Source organism: Bombus vosnesenskii, unplaced genomic scaffold, assembly GCF_011952255.1.
Source record: "Bombus vosnesenskii isolate JDL3184/JDL3185 unplaced genomic scaffold, Bvos_JDL3184-5_v1.1 scf7180000013267, whole genome shotgun sequence".
Classification (NCBI taxonomy): Eukaryota; Metazoa; Arthropoda; class Insecta; order Hymenoptera; family Apidae; genus Bombus; species Bombus vosnesenskii.
Genome location: NW_022882927.1, coordinates 2,137,336 through 2,158,303, shown reverse-complemented (window position 1 = coordinate 2,158,303; position 20,968 = coordinate 2,137,336). Strand labels below are relative to the sequence as shown.

General features: G+C 36.6%; 5 protein-coding genes across 11 annotated transcripts; 3 read left to right on the top strand and 2 right to left on the bottom strand.

Annotated features, from left to right (window-relative positions):
- Window position 1: 1 nt before the first annotated feature.
- Window positions 2-19,574, bottom strand: LOC117230871 (HIG1 domain family member 2A, mitochondrial). 7 transcript variants are annotated; one of them, XM_033488754.1, is made up of 4 exons: window positions 19,436-19,574; window positions 569-731; window positions 324-482; window positions 2-161 (listed from the first exon to the last, which is right to left on the bottom strand). In XM_033488754.1, the coding sequence occupies exons 2-4, from the start codon at window positions 711-713 to the stop codon at window positions 139-141; spliced, it is 327 nt and encodes a 108-aa protein (XP_033344645.1). In that variant the 5' UTR covers window positions 714-731; window positions 19,436-19,574; the 3' UTR covers window positions 2-138. The 7 variants fall into 7 exon arrangements, with proteins under 7 accessions (XP_033344645.1, XP_033344643.1, XP_033344641.1 ...); XM_033488752.1 differs by lacking the exon at window positions 19,436-19,574 and adding an exon at window positions 18,867-19,037; XM_033488750.1 differs by lacking the exon at window positions 19,436-19,574 and adding an exon at window positions 1,031-1,163.
- On the top strand, window positions 1,130-4,849 carry LOC117230864 (NHL repeat-containing protein 2). Its single transcript, XM_033488740.1, has 9 exons — window positions 1,130-1,334; window positions 2,223-2,389; window positions 2,481-2,640; window positions 2,720-3,135; window positions 3,210-3,439; window positions 3,524-3,749; window positions 3,855-4,052; window positions 4,126-4,239; window positions 4,322-4,849. Exons 1-9 carry the CDS (start codon window positions 1,163-1,165, stop codon window positions 4,727-4,729), a joined length of 2,091 nt encoding a protein of 696 aa, XP_033344631.1. The 5' UTR covers window positions 1,130-1,162; the 3' UTR covers window positions 4,730-4,849.
- On the top strand, window positions 1,355-2,038 carry LOC117230870 (DNA repair protein SWI5 homolog). The gene is made up of 2 exons (XM_033488746.1): window positions 1,355-1,497; window positions 1,633-2,038. Exon 2 carries the CDS (start codon window positions 1,667-1,669, stop codon window positions 2,012-2,014), a length of 348 nt encoding a protein of 115 aa, XP_033344637.1. The 5' UTR covers window positions 1,355-1,497; window positions 1,633-1,666; the 3' UTR covers window positions 2,015-2,038.
- Window positions 4,865-7,732, bottom strand: LOC117230872 (MORN repeat-containing protein 5). The gene is made up of 5 exons (XM_033488755.1): window positions 7,493-7,732; window positions 6,337-6,523; window positions 5,343-5,502; window positions 5,094-5,278; window positions 4,865-5,017 (listed from the first exon to the last, which is right to left on the bottom strand). The coding sequence occupies exons 1-5, from the start codon at window positions 7,608-7,610 to the stop codon at window positions 4,918-4,920; spliced, it is 750 nt and encodes a 249-aa protein (XP_033344646.1). The 5' UTR covers window positions 7,611-7,732; the 3' UTR covers window positions 4,865-4,917.
- Window positions 6,309-18,782, top strand: LOC117230863 (mucin-17). Its single transcript, XM_033488739.1, has 5 exons — window positions 6,309-6,399; window positions 10,335-10,499; window positions 11,418-11,736; window positions 12,143-16,843; window positions 17,213-18,782. The coding sequence occupies exons 2-5, from the start codon at window positions 10,363-10,365 to the stop codon at window positions 17,522-17,524; spliced, it is 5,469 nt and encodes a 1,822-aa protein (XP_033344630.1). The 5' UTR covers window positions 6,309-6,399; window positions 10,335-10,362; the 3' UTR covers window positions 17,525-18,782.
- Window positions 19,575-20,968: the final 1,394 nt, after the last annotated feature.

Below are 20,968 nucleotides of genomic sequence, written 5' to 3'. Positions count from 1 at the left end.
ATTTCTCTTTAAATATTATAATAATGCATCAATGATAGTATACTCTCATACCATTATCCATTTCATTAAAATCTTATAGGTATTTCTTCAATAAGATTTGTCATTTGACATTTGTGTAAACGAACTTAATAAAATTATTCATAATATTGGATTGTTAACTCCTAACAATAAAGAATAATTTTTAAACAGTTTCAATAGTTCATAAAACTTTCATGTTATGCTTTTCTGATCAAATAAAAAATGCAGTTGACTATAATTGACTACTATAGTTTTTACATGATTACTATTAAATAAATCTTTGTATAATAATTATACATCAGTACTTGGTTTTTTCCCCATAACTATGAGTCCACCAACCATGGCTATAATAGTGAAAGCTTGTGCTGCAACTCGACTACGCATCATATATTGCGCCATTTGACTATTCCCTATAAAAGTATTGTACAAGCCATAACTCAGAGCAGCTACAGTTGCTGTAGCACCTGAAATAAGATATTTGACATAAAATTTTTAAATTGTAAATATATAAATCAAATATTGAAGTTACATTTTTGGAGGTTATAGTTACCTATAGGTACTAAAGGATTCTCTTTGAATTTTTGTATTGCTCCTTTCGGCTGTTTGATAGCATTTTCATTCAACTCAGTACGTACTACTTGAATCCATTCTAATTCATCTAACGTTTTTTGATCTTTTGTTGTACCTGCCAGCATTTTTTATTATGTGATAAACTGCAAAGAATCAACTAATTTAGTATATAAAGGACAAATGTCAAGATCGAACTTCACTCGCAAACAGAAGAATATATTTTATGTAACTGACAAACTTTATTGTATACGTTATTTCAAACTATATGGCTTTAAATACATGTTTTACCTATTAATCTATATAATTTTCTAATTAAATGTGATAGTACTATACCGCTGTAAGGCGAGTTTATAAAATGCGTGTTCATAGAAATAACCAATCAGACCTGTATTCCTTTGCCTAGCCAATTTCTTATCTGTACTATGCGTATGTAATTACTTACATGGGTTTGGAATCCCCTCCATCAATATGTTGTCCCTACTATTTATAACGTACTACTTCTTTTTCTCTATTGTTTGTGCTATTCCATGATATTTTAAATTGTTGAATTTATTTTAATAACGAAAGTCGATACATGGAACAAAATATGAATGTGCAGGACATAGTAGAAGAATTGATAGAAATTGGTATGGAAATCGCCAAAAGTCAAAGTTTAGAATTGTCGATTAACAGAAAAGAGGAATTGGTATTACGGCATATTAAAGCGTTTTCAAAGAAGGAATCGCGGATCATCGATTTTCAACCAGGTTAATGATTTCACGTTTATTTTATTACTCGATGTTTTATACAGTGAACGTTTCTTGTGATATGTGTATTCTATTCGAATATTAGTTGCATTAAGCTTATTCAATTTATGAGACTTGATTGCGATGTTGATTATTTATGATCTATAGTTTCTAAACTTTGAAGGTAATTCTGTATATGCATATAAGATCTTTATGCTAGAAGCTAATTTGAATATGTATTTTATTTAGTCATATTAACTTATCTATCGATTTTGAAATTCTCATATCAAAGATTTTATATAACTTTGGTTTTCGTCAGGCAAAGAGTATTGTACGTGAGAGTTGTAAGTGAAATGTTTAAGAAATCCAACGAACAAAGTATGAAGAATATTAGGGGGGTAAATACACCAAGATCGAATCGGTCATTACATTCAAATAATGAGAATATTTTACTTACGGAAGAGGAGATACGCGAATACTTCAAGCTCGTAGAATACGAAAAAATGCTTGATCAAGAATTGTCCAATTTGAGGATGGAAGAGACAGAATTTCGTTCAACTCAAGAAACTATGGATTTATTACATAAATACAATGATATTAAAGATGTAACTCAAATGGTTCTAGGTGCAATAGCTGTAGCAAATAAAACTACAATTAGGAATCTGTATAAACAATATGATTTGTCACTGGAAGAAGATTAAACATTCACATTTTTTCATATATGACATATATGTACCTACATTATTTTTTTTCTGTTACCCACCCTTTATATATGATTTCTTTATATGATTTTTTTCCTATACTTAAAATTTAATATTTGTCATTTGTTATATTAATTTTGTATATTAACATTGTTATAGTAATTTTGTAATAAAATTTCCAAACAAGCTTCTTGTTTAAATATGCTAGGTTTGGAATGGTTCAATGTCGCAGAAGGATTATCTATATATCAACATCTTAAAGGAAAAATAGTTATTTTGGATTTCTTTACATATTGTTGCATCAATTGTATGCACGTTTTATCAGATTTAGATGTTCTTGAGAAACTGTTTTCAATTCAGGATGGCCTTGTTATTGTTAGTATATACAAGATATACTATAAAATATGCAACAATTAACTACGTAAGATCAATAGTCGAACAACATAATACCATTATTTTCCTACAGGTTGGAGTACACAGTGCAAAATTTTCAAACGAAAAAAATTCAAAAAAATTATTGTCAGCAGTACAGAGGTATAATATAAAACATCCAGTTGTAAATGACACTAAAATGTCAATGTGGCGTTACTTAGGAATCGTATGTTGGCCAACATTAGTAATGTTAGGTAATGATCGTATATTTACATCTATAGGTGACAATTATCTTCAGAGACGCATCAAATAAACAACTTATTCCCCTATTAGGTCCTACTGGTGAATTACTTGCAGTTTTTGTAGGAGAAGGACACAGAGATGAATTGATAATACATGTAGGCGTAGCGTTAACTTATTTCAGATCATTAAATAAAATTCATACAAATGATATTCCTTTGCAATTGGCACAACATTTATTGCCTGTTGGAACTGGAAACATTTTGTTTCCAAGTAAGTTGGAGATCCTTCAAAATGAGCAAGGAGAAAGTTTGGTTATTGCTGATACAGGCCACAACAGAATTTTAGTAACGGATACTACAGGAAATGTGCAACACATTATTGGTGGTCCTAATCCGGATTTCAAAGATGGAGATTTTGAAACTGCAAAGTTTAATGCACCTCAGGGAGTGTCTACGTTTGGCAGCTTGATTTATGTAGCCGACACTAAAAATCACGCAATTAGGAAGGTAATAGTTTAAACTGTCAAATGTGAAATTGTCTTTTTGATACGATGTACGTATAATCAATATTTTTTTTTTAGATAGACCTGATGAGAAGAATAGTGATTACTATTGCTGGTACCGGTATTAAAGGTCACGATTACGTCGGAGGTAAAATCGGTAAAGATCAAGTTTTATCTTCACCATGGGATTTGGCTGTTTATAAACACAAACATGATAACAATATCACACCCATATTGTTAATTGCAATGGCTGGTAATCATCAGATTTGGGCACTCTTCTTGGAAGATACTATTTGGTGGAAAAATAAGTAACATCAAAATTATTTTAATATGTATGAAAGTTCCTTTTTCCATCAATGAGAATCGTATATTTTATTCGTAAATTTGTCTAGAAAATACAATGAGGGTACTTGTCTGGCGATAGTAGGAAGTGGCACGGAGGAAAATCGCAACAATACGTATCCTCACTCGGCTGGTTTAGCGCAACCGTCTGGTATAACTATTGCCGAAGAACTAAAGCTTGCCGTTTTTGCCGACAGTGAAAGCAGTTCTATTAGGAGTATAAATTTACAAACTGGACAAGTTTCCGCCATTTGTGGTGGAAGTAGAGATCCATTGGTATGTTTGAATGCATACGAATTAATTTCAACGATTTCCGATAAGCGAAGATTCTTCTTAATTAATCGAACAATAACTATAATATTGATAATCATGATATCACAGGATCTGCATGGTTATGGAGACTTAGACGGTGTAAACTATTCGGTAAAGCTTCAACATCCTTTGGGTATAACATGGCATCCGAAAGAAAAAATTATTTATATAACAGACACTTACAATCATAAAATCAAGATAATCAATGTAACCACTAAGCATTGTAAAACCTTATATGGTGGTGGAATACCACATGATATCTATTCAGTATGTTGTCTATAAAAGAAGTTTTATAGTTATCAATTTAATCATGTATTTATGAATTCTTTATAATTTATAGTTCGATGAACCTAGCGGTATTGCTATAAGTCCAGAAAAAGGTCTCATATTCGTAGCTGACACTAATAATCACGCTGTGAAAATGATGGATACGGAAAAGGGAAACATTACTACGGTAAGTTATTACACATTTTAGAGCACAGATGTTAAAAATAAAACTGACTGAATAAGTTAACAGTTTATTCATTACGTTTTAGTTACCGATAAATATCCCAATAATCGAAGATGACAATAATTACAAGAATATTTATTTCTTCGATACTACCATCAGCGAAACAGGCGGTAAATTAAACGTCTTGTTCAGTATAAATTTTTCCGACCGTGATTTAAAGTTAAATTCGGATGCACCACAGAGGTGGGCTATGAATTTGACAACGAATAGTACTAGATGGATAGCTGCGGAAAATTGTGGAGAACTTTCAAGTCCAATAAATTTAAAATTTTTTAAAGGAAATGAAACACACGAGGTGCGTGTAACTTTGGATATAGTTGCCTGTAAAACTACCGAGTGTATATCAAAAAAATTGTTAGTAGTGTACCGTGTACATCAAGTACCAGATGCTTCCACTGTTGTAACAGAAAAAAGAAAGGTTATTGTTAAATAGTAAATACATTTTTATTTCCATTTCTCTTTTTTTACCCAATATCAAGTATAAAATGATTAATCATATGTTGTAATTTAACCGTGCATGTGCGTCACAGAAATAAACGGGTACAAACGTTCATTTACAAGCCCAAGATAGAGTTGAAAACCTGATTTCTTTCCGAAGTATCCTTTACATTCCTGTTTTAATCAACGAAATTCAACGAGACTCTCAATAAGATTTTGGAAATGTTTATTTCTTTCATTAGTTAGAGTCTTCTCTTTGCAATCTGAACGAAAGGTGGTCAGTCTTAAAGGAAATAGAGGTAGGGATGATTAAAACTGATGTTTGCAATTATTTAATTTCTGTGTATTTTTGCTTGCACCTTTTCCACCAAGGTTCGAAAGACTCATTCGAAAATGGTAATAACGTTGAAAGAAACTTTGTGTTAAATTTGTCGGGAAACCAATTTTCGTAAAGGTCTTTCCGATTTCCGGTTGGCTCAGACCACGCCTTCTGACAGTTCTTCTGTATCCAGCGAGTGAATTTGGTATTTGGTATTTCAAGTACCTTTGAATATTTGGAAAATTTAATAAATTATCGTATAACAGACTTTTCTTTTCGACGTATGTACCTTCTTCGAGTCTTGGTGGGATACAATATGATATTTACATGGGTTAAAAATTCCAATGCCTGCATCGTAGCACGTAGGGGGAATAAGAAATTCGTTTCGATCGTTTGTGCGTAATGTTGCTCCACCAGGTCTCAATCCGTGTTTAATGCACGTTTGATATCTAAAAGATATTGGTTTAACGAAAGACATATTTTTCTTCCTTTCTTAGCCCCCCTTCCCTTAACAAGTGAAGTAAGTTTTTTAAGATACGATGACGCAGTGTAGTTTATTTTTAATTGTAATATCCGTAGTATTTTATTTTAGTCAATTACTGCAAATTACTTGCAAATTAGTTGCTTTCAGAAGAATGATTGGGACATAATTGAATGGTTTCGAGAAGCACGGATTTAATTAATTTTTCTGTACGTGAATACACTTTGTAAACAATATATACACGTTACATTTATTTATTTACATTTAGAAAAATCTAAGGAATTTTACTTTATTTAATATTTTACGTTATAGGACACATATGATGCGAGTAAAATAATGGAAGTAACGAAAAGCATTTAACCTGTACTAAACCTGTATATCACCAAGTTCTAATACGTGTGGCTATAATACTGTAAATGTTTAAATGAGATCATATATTATCTATGCGTTAATTGACGCAACTTCTTATTCCCCATAAAAAAACATCTTAATTCATTTGTGTTAAAAAATTAATTTACTAACGATCTTCATTGATCGATGCATTAAAAATTATATGTTCCTATTAAAACAAAATATTGGCGATCTTCGCATGTCCTGTACGTGTCCACCTACAAAAAAAAAGATGATTTACAACAAGTTACGACCCTCTTGAAATCATTCAATCACTTTTTCATACAGCAAATTAATAATCTATGACTGATCTCTAATAACAGATCAAAACGGGACAACCTACAGATCGACGAGCTTTATCATTATCTTTAATCTCTAAAATATCTTCAGGAATGGAACGTGTTCTACCAACCGTCTGTCAGGGAATCTGCAGTAGTCCCAGTTATGGCTACGAAAAATTAATCCATCGTTAAAGGTATATCGTTTGTCCTTACATTCACCTTGCGACCAAATTCCATCTATTCTTTGTAGGCGAGGAAAATATAAGCTACCATGCCCATGAAATGTACCGTCGCGAAACTCTCCTTCAAAAATGGCATCTATTACGAGCAAATAGATTCGGTTCATTTACTGAAATGAGGCTGAATTGCAGAAGAAGGGGACTAAAGGAGCAAGTGACCTAACGGTAGAAAAAATAAGATATGTATATATATATATAGAGACATATATATATATATATGTATATATATATATATATATACACACATATATATATATCGAAGAAATTCCGTTTTCACATTATCTATCAGAAGATCTATTTTATCGTCTTTAAGGTATTATCACACGAATATAATATTTATAAAAAAAAGGACATGTTTGGTTGTCCCTTCGCAAAAGACTCGTTTCTTTAAATAAACCAACCAAATATATATATATATATATATATATATATATATATATAGAGAGAGAGAGAGAGAGAGAGAGACGAAGCGAGAGAAAAAGAAGAAGAGAAAGAATAAACGTGTGCGCATGTGTATGTATGTATGTACGGCGTTGGTGAAATTTGTATGGCGAATGTATGTATTTTAAGACCGGGATTCTTAAGCCTATGGGTAAATGAAAAACGCGTACAAACTCTAGAACACGAAGCGACGAAAATGGTCGCGTAACGGTACGTGTCGACTTACGCGCGAGAAATGCTCAATGTCGTGCTCAAAAACCAGTACATGTGCTGTACATACATACTTCTTAGACACAATTATTGGAGTTAGCATGTACATCTTAGAAGACTTAATTCCGAGTTCCGCAAAGGATAACATTCGTATCTCGCATACGCACACGATGCTCTCTGGTTCATGCTTTTTCTTTTATTATTTACACTTCACCACCTGCGTTTTATTTCCTATTATGGTTGTTTCTTTCTTTCCTTTTTTTTTTTTCTTTTTCTCTACTCTTCCTACAGCGCCTTTTACCTTCTGCTTCTTTCTTTTCCCGAACGATTCATAGAGGAAGGTGCAAAGTAACGCATTCGAGATCCTTCTGTAATACTTGTTGGTAGCTATACTAACTGTGCGGCAGAACGAATTTGCCAATTCCCTCCATTCCTAGTACGTTCCAAGTGCCCCTGTATTCGCTTCCATCGACGAAACGCGTTTCTTCTCCGGAATTCTTCGATTGCACGTTCATGTTGCGTCTGTTCGGCCTCTTCTCTATCGGTCTTGTAATTTTGACGCGATATCCGAATAATATGGATGATATAAACGCAAACGAAATATTATAGCGTTACCATAGAAAAACGTCTCAAATCGGAATACTATATCGTTTCAATTATTTCCACGACATCGAGTATGACGCGAAGTTCCCTTAGATTGATCCAAAGCATTTTTCATTCGACCATTCGATCGATCGTCGACACTCGTGCTTTTTCATACAGTTGCGTCTGTTACGTACTCTTTGTAATTCTGCTCTCTCTTTGTAATTTAATTAACGAATTACATGTACCTTTTCGACGTGGAATTTGGGAAAAAGCAGAACAATAAGATCGCGCGGTATTTTTACGATGGCAATTTTGTCTGCCACCGCGAAATTATTTATTTCCAATATCCGTAGCAACCTGTACGCGTTAAGAATATCAAGTTATCCTGAATTTCAACTATGCGATAAACAATTACGGTTTCTGCTATGATCGTGGAATTTCAACTCATGACCGATGACGAACGATCGTGGTACCACAGGCAAAATTACACGATAGAATTTGTAGAATCTCGTTTGTATTTCCTATATGTCATTCTACTCTTGTGATACTTTCGCGATTTTTGGGCAGCAGGTCAAGTCGGTCGAATATTTCTTAAAACAGTCGGAGAACAGAGTGGAAAGGGAAGTAGAATAAACGAATACCGTTAAGCGCTCGTCACACTGTTTCTCATCGTAGAATAGATAGAAATAAGATACGTGCACACATATATAAAAACAATGTATTTTGCATCTTTCGTCACGATATGAACATTTAAAAAACGAAGAAAGAAGAAAGACGAAGACAGTGACGCGTGTCTACGTACTTCGACGAAAGTAGCTTCTACAAAATTTCTTTCGTTACAAATTACGTATCATCGCGAAGGCAACTTATTCAGTCGATGTACCGTTAATCGCTGTTAATTTCTTCCGGCTAAATATCATTTTACTGGCTTAAATACATTAGGATATTACATTCGCCGTAACGAATTACGAAATGAAAAAATAAAAGAGAAGTTAATATCACTTTCGTAGAAAGAAATGGAAGTTCGTAGAAGAAACGTGGAAGAACGGTGTCACGACCATATTTATCACGAAATATAATAATATCGTGGCAATGATCGATCGACGACGAGCAAATGGTTCATTCGGTTTTCTTTTTAAACAAAGAACACGCAGTTTTTATCCGGAAATGCAAAAACGACGCATCGCTCGGTCCACGAATTCGAAGCATCGGTTGCGATCTTTTATTCCACGTTCGATTTACATCTCCTTTTACCCGCGTAACTCAGCTCTACACGTTGGTCCTTCAACTTCATACTATCCCTCCTTCTTTTCTCTTTCTTCCTTTTTCTTTCGATATATATTCCCATGTATTCCGACATTCGTCTGTCCCCCCGCGTAAACCGTTCCAACCAACATCTCCACTCTCCAAGTTCACCCTTTCTCCATCTTTTCGTTCGAAGACTATGTTCCCCCTCTTCGATCGCTTTTCTTTCTCAGTCCGATGCACTCGTCTTAACCGAGGATTCGAGCACGTAGTACGCGCTCGTCCAAGGTAGAAGACAGTAGAGACGGCAGGTGATACGGGAAGAAATACAGATCTGCGCGCGCGCTGTCAAGAAGACACGGCAAGGGATAAAAAGAGAAAAAAGAAACGTAGACAGCGGGAAAAAGGAAGAGGGCAAAAATCGAACGCACGCAGTGTTAATCTTCGCAAGAGTATTCCTTTAAATCACGTTTTTAATCGAGGTAGTTCAATTTATCGTCACGATATTTACCCTTGTACAGAGCTGCACAAGTATCTCGATCGATCGCTGTTCGTTAAACGCTACGATATTGCCACTGTACTAGAAACAATCGTCGATATAGATACGATGAACGTTAGCCGAAGGGAGCATTCGGTAGGCAGGATATCTTCGAACGGCGAAGAAATACAATTAACGCGCTTAAGAGCGCGAATAACGCGGTTTTCGTTCGACGAAACATCTCATTTATCATATTCTCTAGATTTTCGGCATTGTCGTCGACATTCGTCGATCGCACGTTTCCTCGTAGTCTCGTTGTACGCTCCTTTCTTCGTACGACACACGCCGGTGTATCCCGATATCTCGGCAAATCCAGATATTCCGGATCGAGTGGAATAAGTTTCTTCCTTTCGACGCAAACGATCGAATATATATTCTCTTTTTAATTTTACTCCTTTTTTTTATCAGTGGTAGTTACATTAGTCGATTAGCCGCGAAGAAAGCTTTAATTTAGTTGGAAAGTTTACGTGCTTACGGTGAAATAATTAAATACGATTAACGATCACACTGTTTAATAATTCGATCGATAGGTCTCAAGTGAATTTCGATAAAAGTCGTTCGCAAGCTGCGCTCGAGTAAATCGCGATTTACTCAGCGATTTATAACACGACGGAGAACCGGTCGTCGTGTTAAGGCGATGATCCGTAAGAGGGTAACGAGGAACCGTAGGGTCGTTCACCTAAAAGAAAACAGACTCGTCCCCCGTTTATTTCTGCCGATCTATTTTCACCATCATTTTTCTATCATATAGATGGTGTTTACTATGACCTGGCATACACCTGTCTACCGTATTATTGCTAGTCGGTGTTCGCGTTTTACGTAGACAGGTAAATCAATCACTCCTTGATGATTTGTCCTTTATTGATTGCAGATCGTACAAGAGGAGAAGCGTTAGAGATATGTCGTTGGAATCGTCTCATGCTACTTTGACGACACTCGTGCTGTGGGCATGTTTAAGTTTCAGCCTGGCTTCGGAACGCCCACTTGCAGAAAGCACCACAACCGTGTTGCTGCCTATGAAATATTTTAAATCTAGGTCAGTATTTCGGTGTTTCGTGCATAAATCGAACGTTCGACGGGAAGCACAACGATAAATAACGACCAGCTGTAACCAGGAGCGTGCTTGCTTCGTAGAATAGCCGATGTAGCGATTCGAGATCGTTATTGGAAAAGAATCTGAGAAAGCAAGCTAGAAACGGAGGAGTAAAAAGCTCGTAAAGATCGTAAGAGAGATGCGAAAGATTCTTAACCGAGTTCCGCAGCCGATGTTGCGAAATGTATATCGCGAAGAACAAGTAGTAGATCGATTAAACGATAGCGAAATTACCGTTAAGAGTTTCCTCTGTATTTTTACGTCACTTTATATGTCTGTCTTTCCTTTTACGTTTTCATCGTGTGTCTTTAGTTCGCTTAAACGTACAGTCGTTCGTAAAAATACTGTTCGTTGGATATTAAGTTGAAATTGCAATTTTGTAATACGGTAAAAGCCTGATTGTACGATTTGATCGTGACACACATTCTTTGCATACTGGAATAACCACTTTATAAATATCAATATTAAAGGGAAAGAAGAACGTTCGAATAAAAACGTAACAATTTCTTTCAATTTCTATTTCTGTACCCCAGTTTTTCTTTTACAAGAGAACTTTCGCGTTATCCAACGTTTTCATTTACATCCGAATCTCGCGCCAATTAATATTCCAATAATCGTTCGTTCGGTTGATCGGGTAATCAAGAGTCTAATGTATTTCGTAGGTACGAAATGTACGTACGAAGCACGATAATGACAAGTTCGACTAATTGGCATGCACGATCCTGTGCCAGACGGTCTGCCGATGGTCTGGTATACATCACGTTTAGCTCGAGAAGAATCGGTATTCCAATGGGTTGCGACTCGTTCGATGATTTTAGTTTGCAGAAGTTTCACGTATTTATAATTCCCTGGAATTTCTAGGGCGGACACGTATCAGGCAATATCGGGCATATCTAAAGAATCGAAAGATACGAAGAACCAGGTTGTTCGTGCAACGGGAAACAACAGGTCACCTGGTTCGGTCGCAGTCAATTTTCATCGATTGCCACCGTCACCGGCGAATTTGCTGAAACCCGATGGATTTCAATTTTACACGTACAACGAGAGAGGCGATATGATCACGAGGCAAATGACTATGCAAGAGATTCAAGCTTTAATCGCGAGTGGAGGTCCGGATCATTCTAACATGGAGATTCAAGAGCCCCAAAAAGCTGAGGATATACTTACGGGAGGAAAGAAGGTAAAGTAAGATCCGAGTTCTTAGAATGGGTGGTTGGTTAAACCGAGAAAATAGAAAATTCGGCTGTCTTGTAAGAAACATTCGAGTACAAGAGCGAAAATTGAAAGAAATTATTTCAATTTGTTTAAGATCTTTTCGTTATCCGTCTCGATTCTAAGATTTATATCTTTCTTGTCGCTTCTATGATTTATGTAGCATAGGCTTCTAACGAACAATCGCCTATCCTAATACGTATTTTACATCGACGAAATAATATTTAACTTGCTTTAATTACGTCTTTCAGTGCCTAATATCGTGCATTTACGCCAAGTTTTATGCATTATCTCACTGCTTGGTCTTTAAACGTATCACCGTTTCTTAGTTTTGCAGAAGTAACGAGGTAACGTTATGTTAAAATCTTTTCTAGGTTATGGACGTGGTGGAAAAAGTGCAAAGCGTACTGAAAAGCGCTATGGATAAACCGTTATCGACGCTCTCTGGCTCGCACCCGATGATCCCAGAAAACGTAAACGTCGAGTGGAGCAATATTTTACCAGCTATTTTAGCCGGTGACAAATACGGAAATAAGGTCGAAGAAAGCCACTACGTTGAAAAGCCAACATCGAAACCGTCGTCATCTGCCAGCTATGTCGTACACAAACAGAATGATTCGGTTTCCGATTCGCTCAAGCCTGACGTAAGTGAAACGGTTGCACAGGCGAAACCCGACGATACTAACAAATACACAAACGAACGAAACGAGCAAACCAAGAAGAACGGAACGCTGCCGACAATTGCTACGAAACCTACGACTATCTCTTATACGGAGAAATTAATGATCCCGGTATCTGTCATCACGACTGAGCAAAATGTCGAATTGATGGCTCACAATCGTTATACCACTCAGAGTTCCATTTTGCATAAGGTGACTGGAGCGTCACCGTTGTCAGAAAGTATTACTACTTACGGATCTAACGTTCGGGACGAAGAAAACCTGGCGTCCACAAGTGCTATTACAAAACCAACAACCATCGGCGTTTCTGTTTCATCGACCATAGGCGAGTCCATCAAAAACGGTCACGATAACATCGGTCTAACGACGAGTGAAACGTTAGAGGCAAAATATAACACATCGCACATCGATGAAACTGTTACCGATCAGACCGATTCGTTGGTAACACAAACGAAGACGAAACCGACGACCGATATTTCGAGCCAGGAATACGATAAAGTTCCATTGAAAACGCAGACACCGTCCATGATGGAAGCGAATCAAGTTCAAGACACTAAGGAACCGTTTAGCAAATTGCCATCGCAGTCTTCTCCATCGTTTACCAAACCGCCGTTACAATTTTCTGTATCTTTTACGAAATTGCCACCGCAGTCTTCTGTATCGTCCACGAGTACTCCTGCAAGTACAAATAAATATAGAACAACAACATTGATACCATCGACGACGATACACGACACAGTAACCAAACCAAGTGATCGCTTAAGCGAGCCGATCGAGCCTCCAAAATCTTCTCCATCTATGGAGCTGGTGAATTCCTTATCAAACGTGATCAGTCAAATCTCCAACGACGTTTCTCCCGTGTTATCTTCCTCTTTCGGGTTCCAGTCGATTCCCAGCGAAAACGAGGGAAAACGTAATGACAGTTCTGAAATTACAACGCATCCTTCCACGACCAACGATAACCGACTAGAAAATGCGAATAATACGTCCGAAGAACGTATACAGGAATCGTCTAGCGAAATGACGATGAAGTTCGATCCTGATCACGAGAAGATTTCTTCCATTACTATATCCGCGCCGATTGTATCGACGAGTACGACAGAGCTCGATAAAACGGCAAACGTTTCGGATATTTCGACGAAATCTGATAGCATACACGTATCGAGTGTTCAGACAAATGCGACAGAGCCAACGACGAATATTAACGAGACACCGGTTACTAGTTCCAACTTTTTACAAGCGATAGCGCTTATCGAGAATATGCTTCATACCGCCTCACCTGCAACGAATAGACCCGTTATCGAGTCAATCACCTTGCCGACCGATTTATCGGAGAATTTGTTACCTAACACTGTAGCAAGCTCGCTCATCGCTGATTCTTATTTATCCAATTCGAAGACAAACGAAACACAAGCTGTATTCAAGGAGACAACAGTGTCATCTCCTGAGAAGCTCAACTCAACAGAGACTGTTACGTCAAATTCGGAGTTATCTACATCGGTTAACGAGGATAGCACGAATGATACAACGAAAAAAGGGTCGACAAACGAGAATGAAATTTATCGAACGTCGACAACAAAGGACGATCTGTTTACCGACCAGCAGAAAATTGAATCTTCGCTATTAAAAAACGAACTGTCCACCGCTTCGGAAACTACGACAGCTTCGGTAGCGTCGTCTATCCTTGATGCTACCGTAAAAACTACCATCGCGGATGGAATGTCAACTTCCTTCGCGAATAACGCGTTTAACGAACAGACATCGACTTACGAGACGACAATATCGAGTAACGAGGCTTCGACAAGTACGAACACAGGAACCATAATTGCGAATGCTGAAAATATTACCGAGGGAGCATCGCAGAACAATGATAAAACTTCTACAACATACCTGGAATACACGACAGAAACGTCGTCAGAACAAGACAAACAAACATTTACGTATCAAACCGTGATAGATGAATTGTCGAAGAACTTGAGCGAATCTAGCACGGTCATCGCGAATTTGTCTAACGCAGAGGAGCATCCAGTGGAGAGTTCGACGGACAAAATCGTACTGCAAAGTCCTTTAAAGAAAACTGAAGAGCAGACGAAGAATGATACGGTTCACACGATCGTGAACCAACAGAAGATCAACATTTCGGAAAACACGACCATGAACCAACACGAAACTGACATCTTGAACAACGCAACTACGAATGAACATAAAATTAATATTTTGAACGACACAGCCGCGAACCAACACAAAATTAACTTTTTGAACAGCGCAGCGGTAAACCAACATAAAATGAACATTTTGAACAACGCAACCGCGAATCAGCATAAAACGAACATTTTGAACAACACAACCGCGAGTCAGCATAAAACGAACATTTTGAGCAACGCAACCGCGAATCAGCATAAAACGAACATTTTGAACAACACAACCGCGAGTCAGCATAAAACGAACATTTTGAGCAACGCAACCGCGAATCAGCATAAAACGAACATTTTGAGCAACGCAACCGCGAATCAGCATAAAACGAACATTTTGAGCAATACAACCGCGAATCAGCATAAAACGAACATTTTGAGCAACGCAACCGCGAGTCAGCATAAAACGAACATTTTGAACAACGCAACCGTGAACCAACAAGAAATTAACATTGCGAATAACACAATCGTGAGCCAACATAAAATGAACATTTTGAATAACACAGATGTGAACGAACTTAATATTTTAAATATTAATAAAATTAATATTTTGGCTAATACACCCGAGAATCAACATAAGATCGATATTTTGAACGACACAATCACGACACCTCTCAGCGATACGAAATCTTCCGTTGTCTCGTCTACTCCTGGATCGATAACCACTGCTCTAAATTCTATCACGGAGGAATCAAACGAGATCAAAGGTAGTACGATGAATTCGGTAGATTGGAACAGATCGGAGAACAAAACAAAAATTCCCATTGAAATATATTCGTACAAGAGTAATGTCAGTATGAATAACTCAATAGGAACGCAGTTGTTGGGAGCCGCAAGTAAATTACACAATAACGAGTCGCACATAAATCAGAAGATGAATGATTCGCCAAGTTCGACGTTACAGAGCAAAACGAATAACACGAGCATAAATCAGCACACGTGGCAGCGGATATCGTTGCACCAAGTAATTCCATCGTCGACAGAATTCATCACGGGATCTACCACGTCGACGAAACACTTCGAGGCATCGACATCGACAATGTCGACGATGGTGGACACGAGTTCGACAAAATATCCCTCAAATTATCAATCGACTCCCGTGAACAAAGCGGAATCGACTGTTTCCCTAAATGCCTCGAAAAGCGTCGGCGGATTGGATACTAGCACGAGCAACGCGAGTGCCGATATTATCAATTTTTCGAGGCTTTGTAACGAACTAGCAATTAAGTTTTGGGTCGCGGCGAACAGCGGATTGAGTACTGGAAGATCGCTCGTTCTTTCACCGTTTGGCATGACTAGCCTGTTGGCGATGATCTTCCTCGGTGCTCGAGGATCAACGTCAGACCAGATGAACGAAATACTTGGACTCGACAATGTGGCCACTTTCAACCCGCATCTTATTTTCCAGAACGTAACGGACACGGTGAGCTTGGCGAGGCACCAAGGTATCGCGAACGCGGCGTTTGTCCGCGAATTATTTGCGGATAAAGCCAAGGTGAGAAGATTGTTGCCGTTCTATAAGGAGCAAGTTCAACAATTTTACGAAGGATTGGTGACCGAAGTAAATTTCGCTACTATCAGTGATCTCGTGCGTCGCCGAACCAATCTATTGATTAGGAAACAGACTGGAGGTAGAATAAAGGATTTCGTGAAGAGCAACACGGTTCCTCTAAGATCACCGCTGGCTACAATTTCAGCAAATGTGTTTCAGACGGATTGCAACACAAGTTCCGCGAGTACAACAGGTCGAGACGGGGAATTATACTTCGCTGTCTCAGCTGCTCATAGATTGAGGAAGTTGATCCCCGTTCCGGCTACCGTTTGGCGATCGAACGTTCTTGCCGGTTATGAGCCCAGTTTGGATGCGACTGTTAGTGCTATCGGAAGTGTGGATAAGCTCGTTTCGACCATATTTCTCGTACCAGGTCAACAAGGTCATGCTGCACCCGGCGATACTTTGGATCGACTCGAACAAAGGTTTATCAAAGAAGCTTTTCAAGATGGAGCTTGGGATAAGCTGCTGAAGGTTCTTATACCTAGACCGAGCCTGGAATTACAAGTACCCAAATTTAGTCATCGGTCCATTGTGAACGCTACTGCTGCTTTGAAGAGGATGGGACTCGATCAGCTGTTTTCGACTAACGCTGACTTCAAAGGGATCAATGGAATTGGAAATCGTCTCTTCTTGTCCGACGTTTTACAGGTAATTCTACAGGTTACTGGTAGTTACACAGGGTGTCGCACACTCTGTCGAACACTTACTCTGTCGTTCATAAGTGTCTAAACACTTTAGTCACTCTGTAATGGCAGTGCGTGGATTTTGCCAAGGTTTACAAATCAATAATTAATTAATAATTAGACAAATTAATAATTAGATGCACCAGTTCCTAAGTTAGTCCTATAAGATCATCAGAGTATAAGCCTAAAGCAAAAACGCAATACAAATTCATTAATTCAATTTATTCGAAAAAATCTTGCGATGAAATATTTTCAAGTTGTTTCTCTAAATTTTCTTAATTCACGGTAAACATATTCTATATATGCTACTTACTCTATAATTGGTCATTTCTAGATGAATCTATTCAGTACGTGCGGCGATGAAAACATCGCTAATGGACGACATCACATGGAAATTTATCCAGCAAGTCCTACTTTACGAAATTCTCGACACATCGACGAACAAACATTCCGTAGAATAAGACGGACAGTCAATATGGAGCCGGCAAACTATCGTACAGTTTCGTTCAAGGAACGAATGAGAACTGTAGAAAGATCAGAAGAGAAACCGAGATTGAAATTGGACCAGCCGTTCCTTTATTTCGTACGGCACAATCCAACGGGTCTCATACTTCATATAGGCCGTTTCAATCCTAGGTTAATATAAAATTAGGACGTAATGCTAGCTTCGTCTCTATGTAATACTTGTGTAGTTAACCTCGCGTATTCTTATATACATATTCTTTCTTATATACATATGTATAATCGCATTAGATATTTCACGCGAGTGTTGCCACATTTATTATCTTTAACCCTTTAGTAGTGTAATCTGAGAGAGATTCAGGCATGCCGTCGAATAACGCAATTATTAATATTTATTTCGTCCAATGAAAATCCGAACGTATGTATCTTTTTGTATTTGATAGAGTAAGGTAGGTCTATTTGATATTTCAGTCAAGTGCGAAATTCGGATATGAACAATTTTTAAGCGAGTGTGTCACTTTAGTGTGTCATTTTAGCTAATCGTTATTAGCTTAGTTTTAGTGTTTTTTTTTATTTACAATACGTTCAATCGACTGATTTAGGGAGACAAGAATTCCAATATAAGTGACGAATGTTATAGCGTAATGTTGCTTATACTATTTACTACATACAGGATGATTTTAAAGTCGCGGTACGCCCGGGAAAGTAAGTTAAATATATATACAATTGATCTTTTTCGTATGAGGGTTCGTTTTCGAGAAAACAAAATTCGAAAGTTTAAGTATACCTGCACTTCGAAATCGTCCTGTATAATTAATATAATATCGTCGACGACGATTTAAATAATAATCTATGAAGCAGTATCACAAATGCTCGTGTGTTACCATCAGGAAACTTAGGAGTTTCATATCCAAATCGCAATTCCAAACTGATCATATCCAAAATGCAATTTAACCAAGTTTGAACAATTTCTTTGTTGGCAAAATTCTTGTAAAATCTTCATTGTCACGATATGCATATGTTTGCCAAGTCATATTCATTAAATTAATTTAAAATTAATTCAGAAAATGCTCTCGCGACGCGTTATTAATATCATTGTTCTCATTATGTATATAATGTATTCAATTTTTATTGCATTGGATACCTAACCCTCCTGCGCTCTTTAGGTTATTTTCGACTGAATCTTATTTTTCTATCGTTACAAAAATTCTTAAGTGTGTAGGAAATAAGAGACAATCGTCGTTAACGTATGTAATTTCAATGGTATTCTAATTATTTTCTTAAAACATTAAAAGCTCTTTTCCGATTGAAACGAAAGCGACATCAAGATATGAGAAACTCGAAGATTGCAGCAGGGTTAACTTACTCGTCTATGTTGATAACGACAATAACAATTATGTTTTAAATGCAAATTTATTTTGTTCACTTGGATTTCGTGCGCTAGGACAAAATTAAATACAATGGAAATTATTTTTAAAAATAAAATCATTCAGTTAAAAAGAAATATGTATTACTTGATTACGCACCATTAGAAAGGCACAACCTTCCACAGGATCCGATACTTCGTGATTTTATGATCCAATAAGTAATTCACACGATTACTTGTAATACTCGTATTACAATATTCGTGATAACAAAAATTTTTTCCTGAATTCATCATTAATGGACCGTGACGACCTCTTGAATTTCACAGTCCCTTTACTATTTCGAAGTTTTCTTCGCTATCAAGCAATTCATTGGTCTTCATAAAAGAAAACCAAAGCATTAAAATAAATACATAAAAAGAATACATTATTTAAAGATAAAACAATAGTCAACGTTAAAATAGTCCTGAAAGCTTATTATACGAGTTACCAGGAAATCTGATAGCAAAAGAAGCAATAAAAAAAAAGAAGATAATCAAATAATACATTATTATAATAATAATGATAATAATTTATTTTTATTTCGGCCTCTCAGACCTAGAAGTGGATTTGGTTTACAATTGTTTACACTCAACTCTCCATATCTTTTATACTTAAAACATTTACGCACTAATCTAATCGTAATTTACTTAACCTAATAGATTATAATAAAGCAATAAACAAAAGAATACCTTAATTATACGAAGTTAACAATAGGGTAGTTTTAAGCGATGAAGAAATGACTACGAAAATGCCACGTAATGGAAGAGAAATATGTATCTGTTACAGAGTGACACGGAAACACACCTAATCGCTCTCATATTCGACACTAAACTAGACCCCGCGCGGCGGGTTAGCCGGCGAATTTTGGTTGACGAGGAGTGGGGAGTGGAAGACTCGCAGGTAAGTCAAGCGTGCACGAATAAGAGTCGTCAAATTCCCAGAAAAGATATGTTTTCAATAGCGAGTGTATTATGTTTCAAATAAAGAAAAAAGAAATAAGATGTGTGTAGAAAATAAACGCTCAATGTTTACTTAGTTTACTAATACTAGAAAATAACACTCACAATAATATAGTTCCCATGAAAACAATTTATGGATTTAAAAGATAGAATATCTACGCTTAGAAATTTGGTGTATATACATATACATACAGTGATAATTTTATTTGATTAAATAAAGTTGATTTAATAGATAGAAAGATTAAAAATAATATGATTAAGGTTAAATATGATATTTAGTGTTACCAATAAAAATGTTAAGTCTGATTATTGCTTCATTTTGGTACAATCGGTTCAGTTCTATACGTTAATTCTAAAATTTTGATTTTTTTGTGCAAATCATCACTACAGAAACGACTTTGAAAGAATAGAGACATATACATAGACGTTAATACAACTTCTAATTTGTCACATTGCTGCATGGGATTCGATGATATCTTCTTGATGATTACCTTGGCGATGACCTCCTTTGAATTACTGCAGCATCGATGTCAACGAATTCACATCGAATTGTGAGTCGCATACTTTACCGTTCCTCTGGTCATCCAATCATGTCGTAGTACAAAAGGTCCGAATCGACACGAATGACTAGTTGTATTATTTAGAATTTTTTACGAACGTACTAACCTCGGATATTTATTATACCCATGAATAGTAGCATACTTTTTATGTGTCTTATTTATTAGTCGAGGATAGGTCTTCTTGCACTTCGCGATTTTTTATATTAATGAAATGATATTGATTATTAAAGTTCATCATTATATTGGGCAAATCGTGGATTTATATTAATGTTCCGAGAAACTAATTACGGGTTAAATCACGAAGTAATTTACGTCGCGAAGTAATTTAAATTTCGCGTTTTCGTTTAAAGCTGGGCACAGATATTTATTTCGGTTTGAATTATTGATTGTGTTTGCTTTACTGTTACCGTTTATGAGATATCGCGATTGTTCTTAGCTTTGATTATAAATTGCTGTAAATTCATAGAAATCAACATTACAATTTATCGCCTTCTATTTTATTGAATGGAATAGAACATAGAATAAAAAGTGTATTAGGTATCTCTCTTGCATTTATACGTTTAACAGATTAAGATCTTTTCATAGCTATTGTCTTTATCGCTTTCAAAAATTGAATTTTGAATGTAATTCGTACGTTCGCCGTAGCAGATCGGTATTTCAGAAAGTGAGATACAAAGTTTCATATTGTGATGTCTATTCTGTA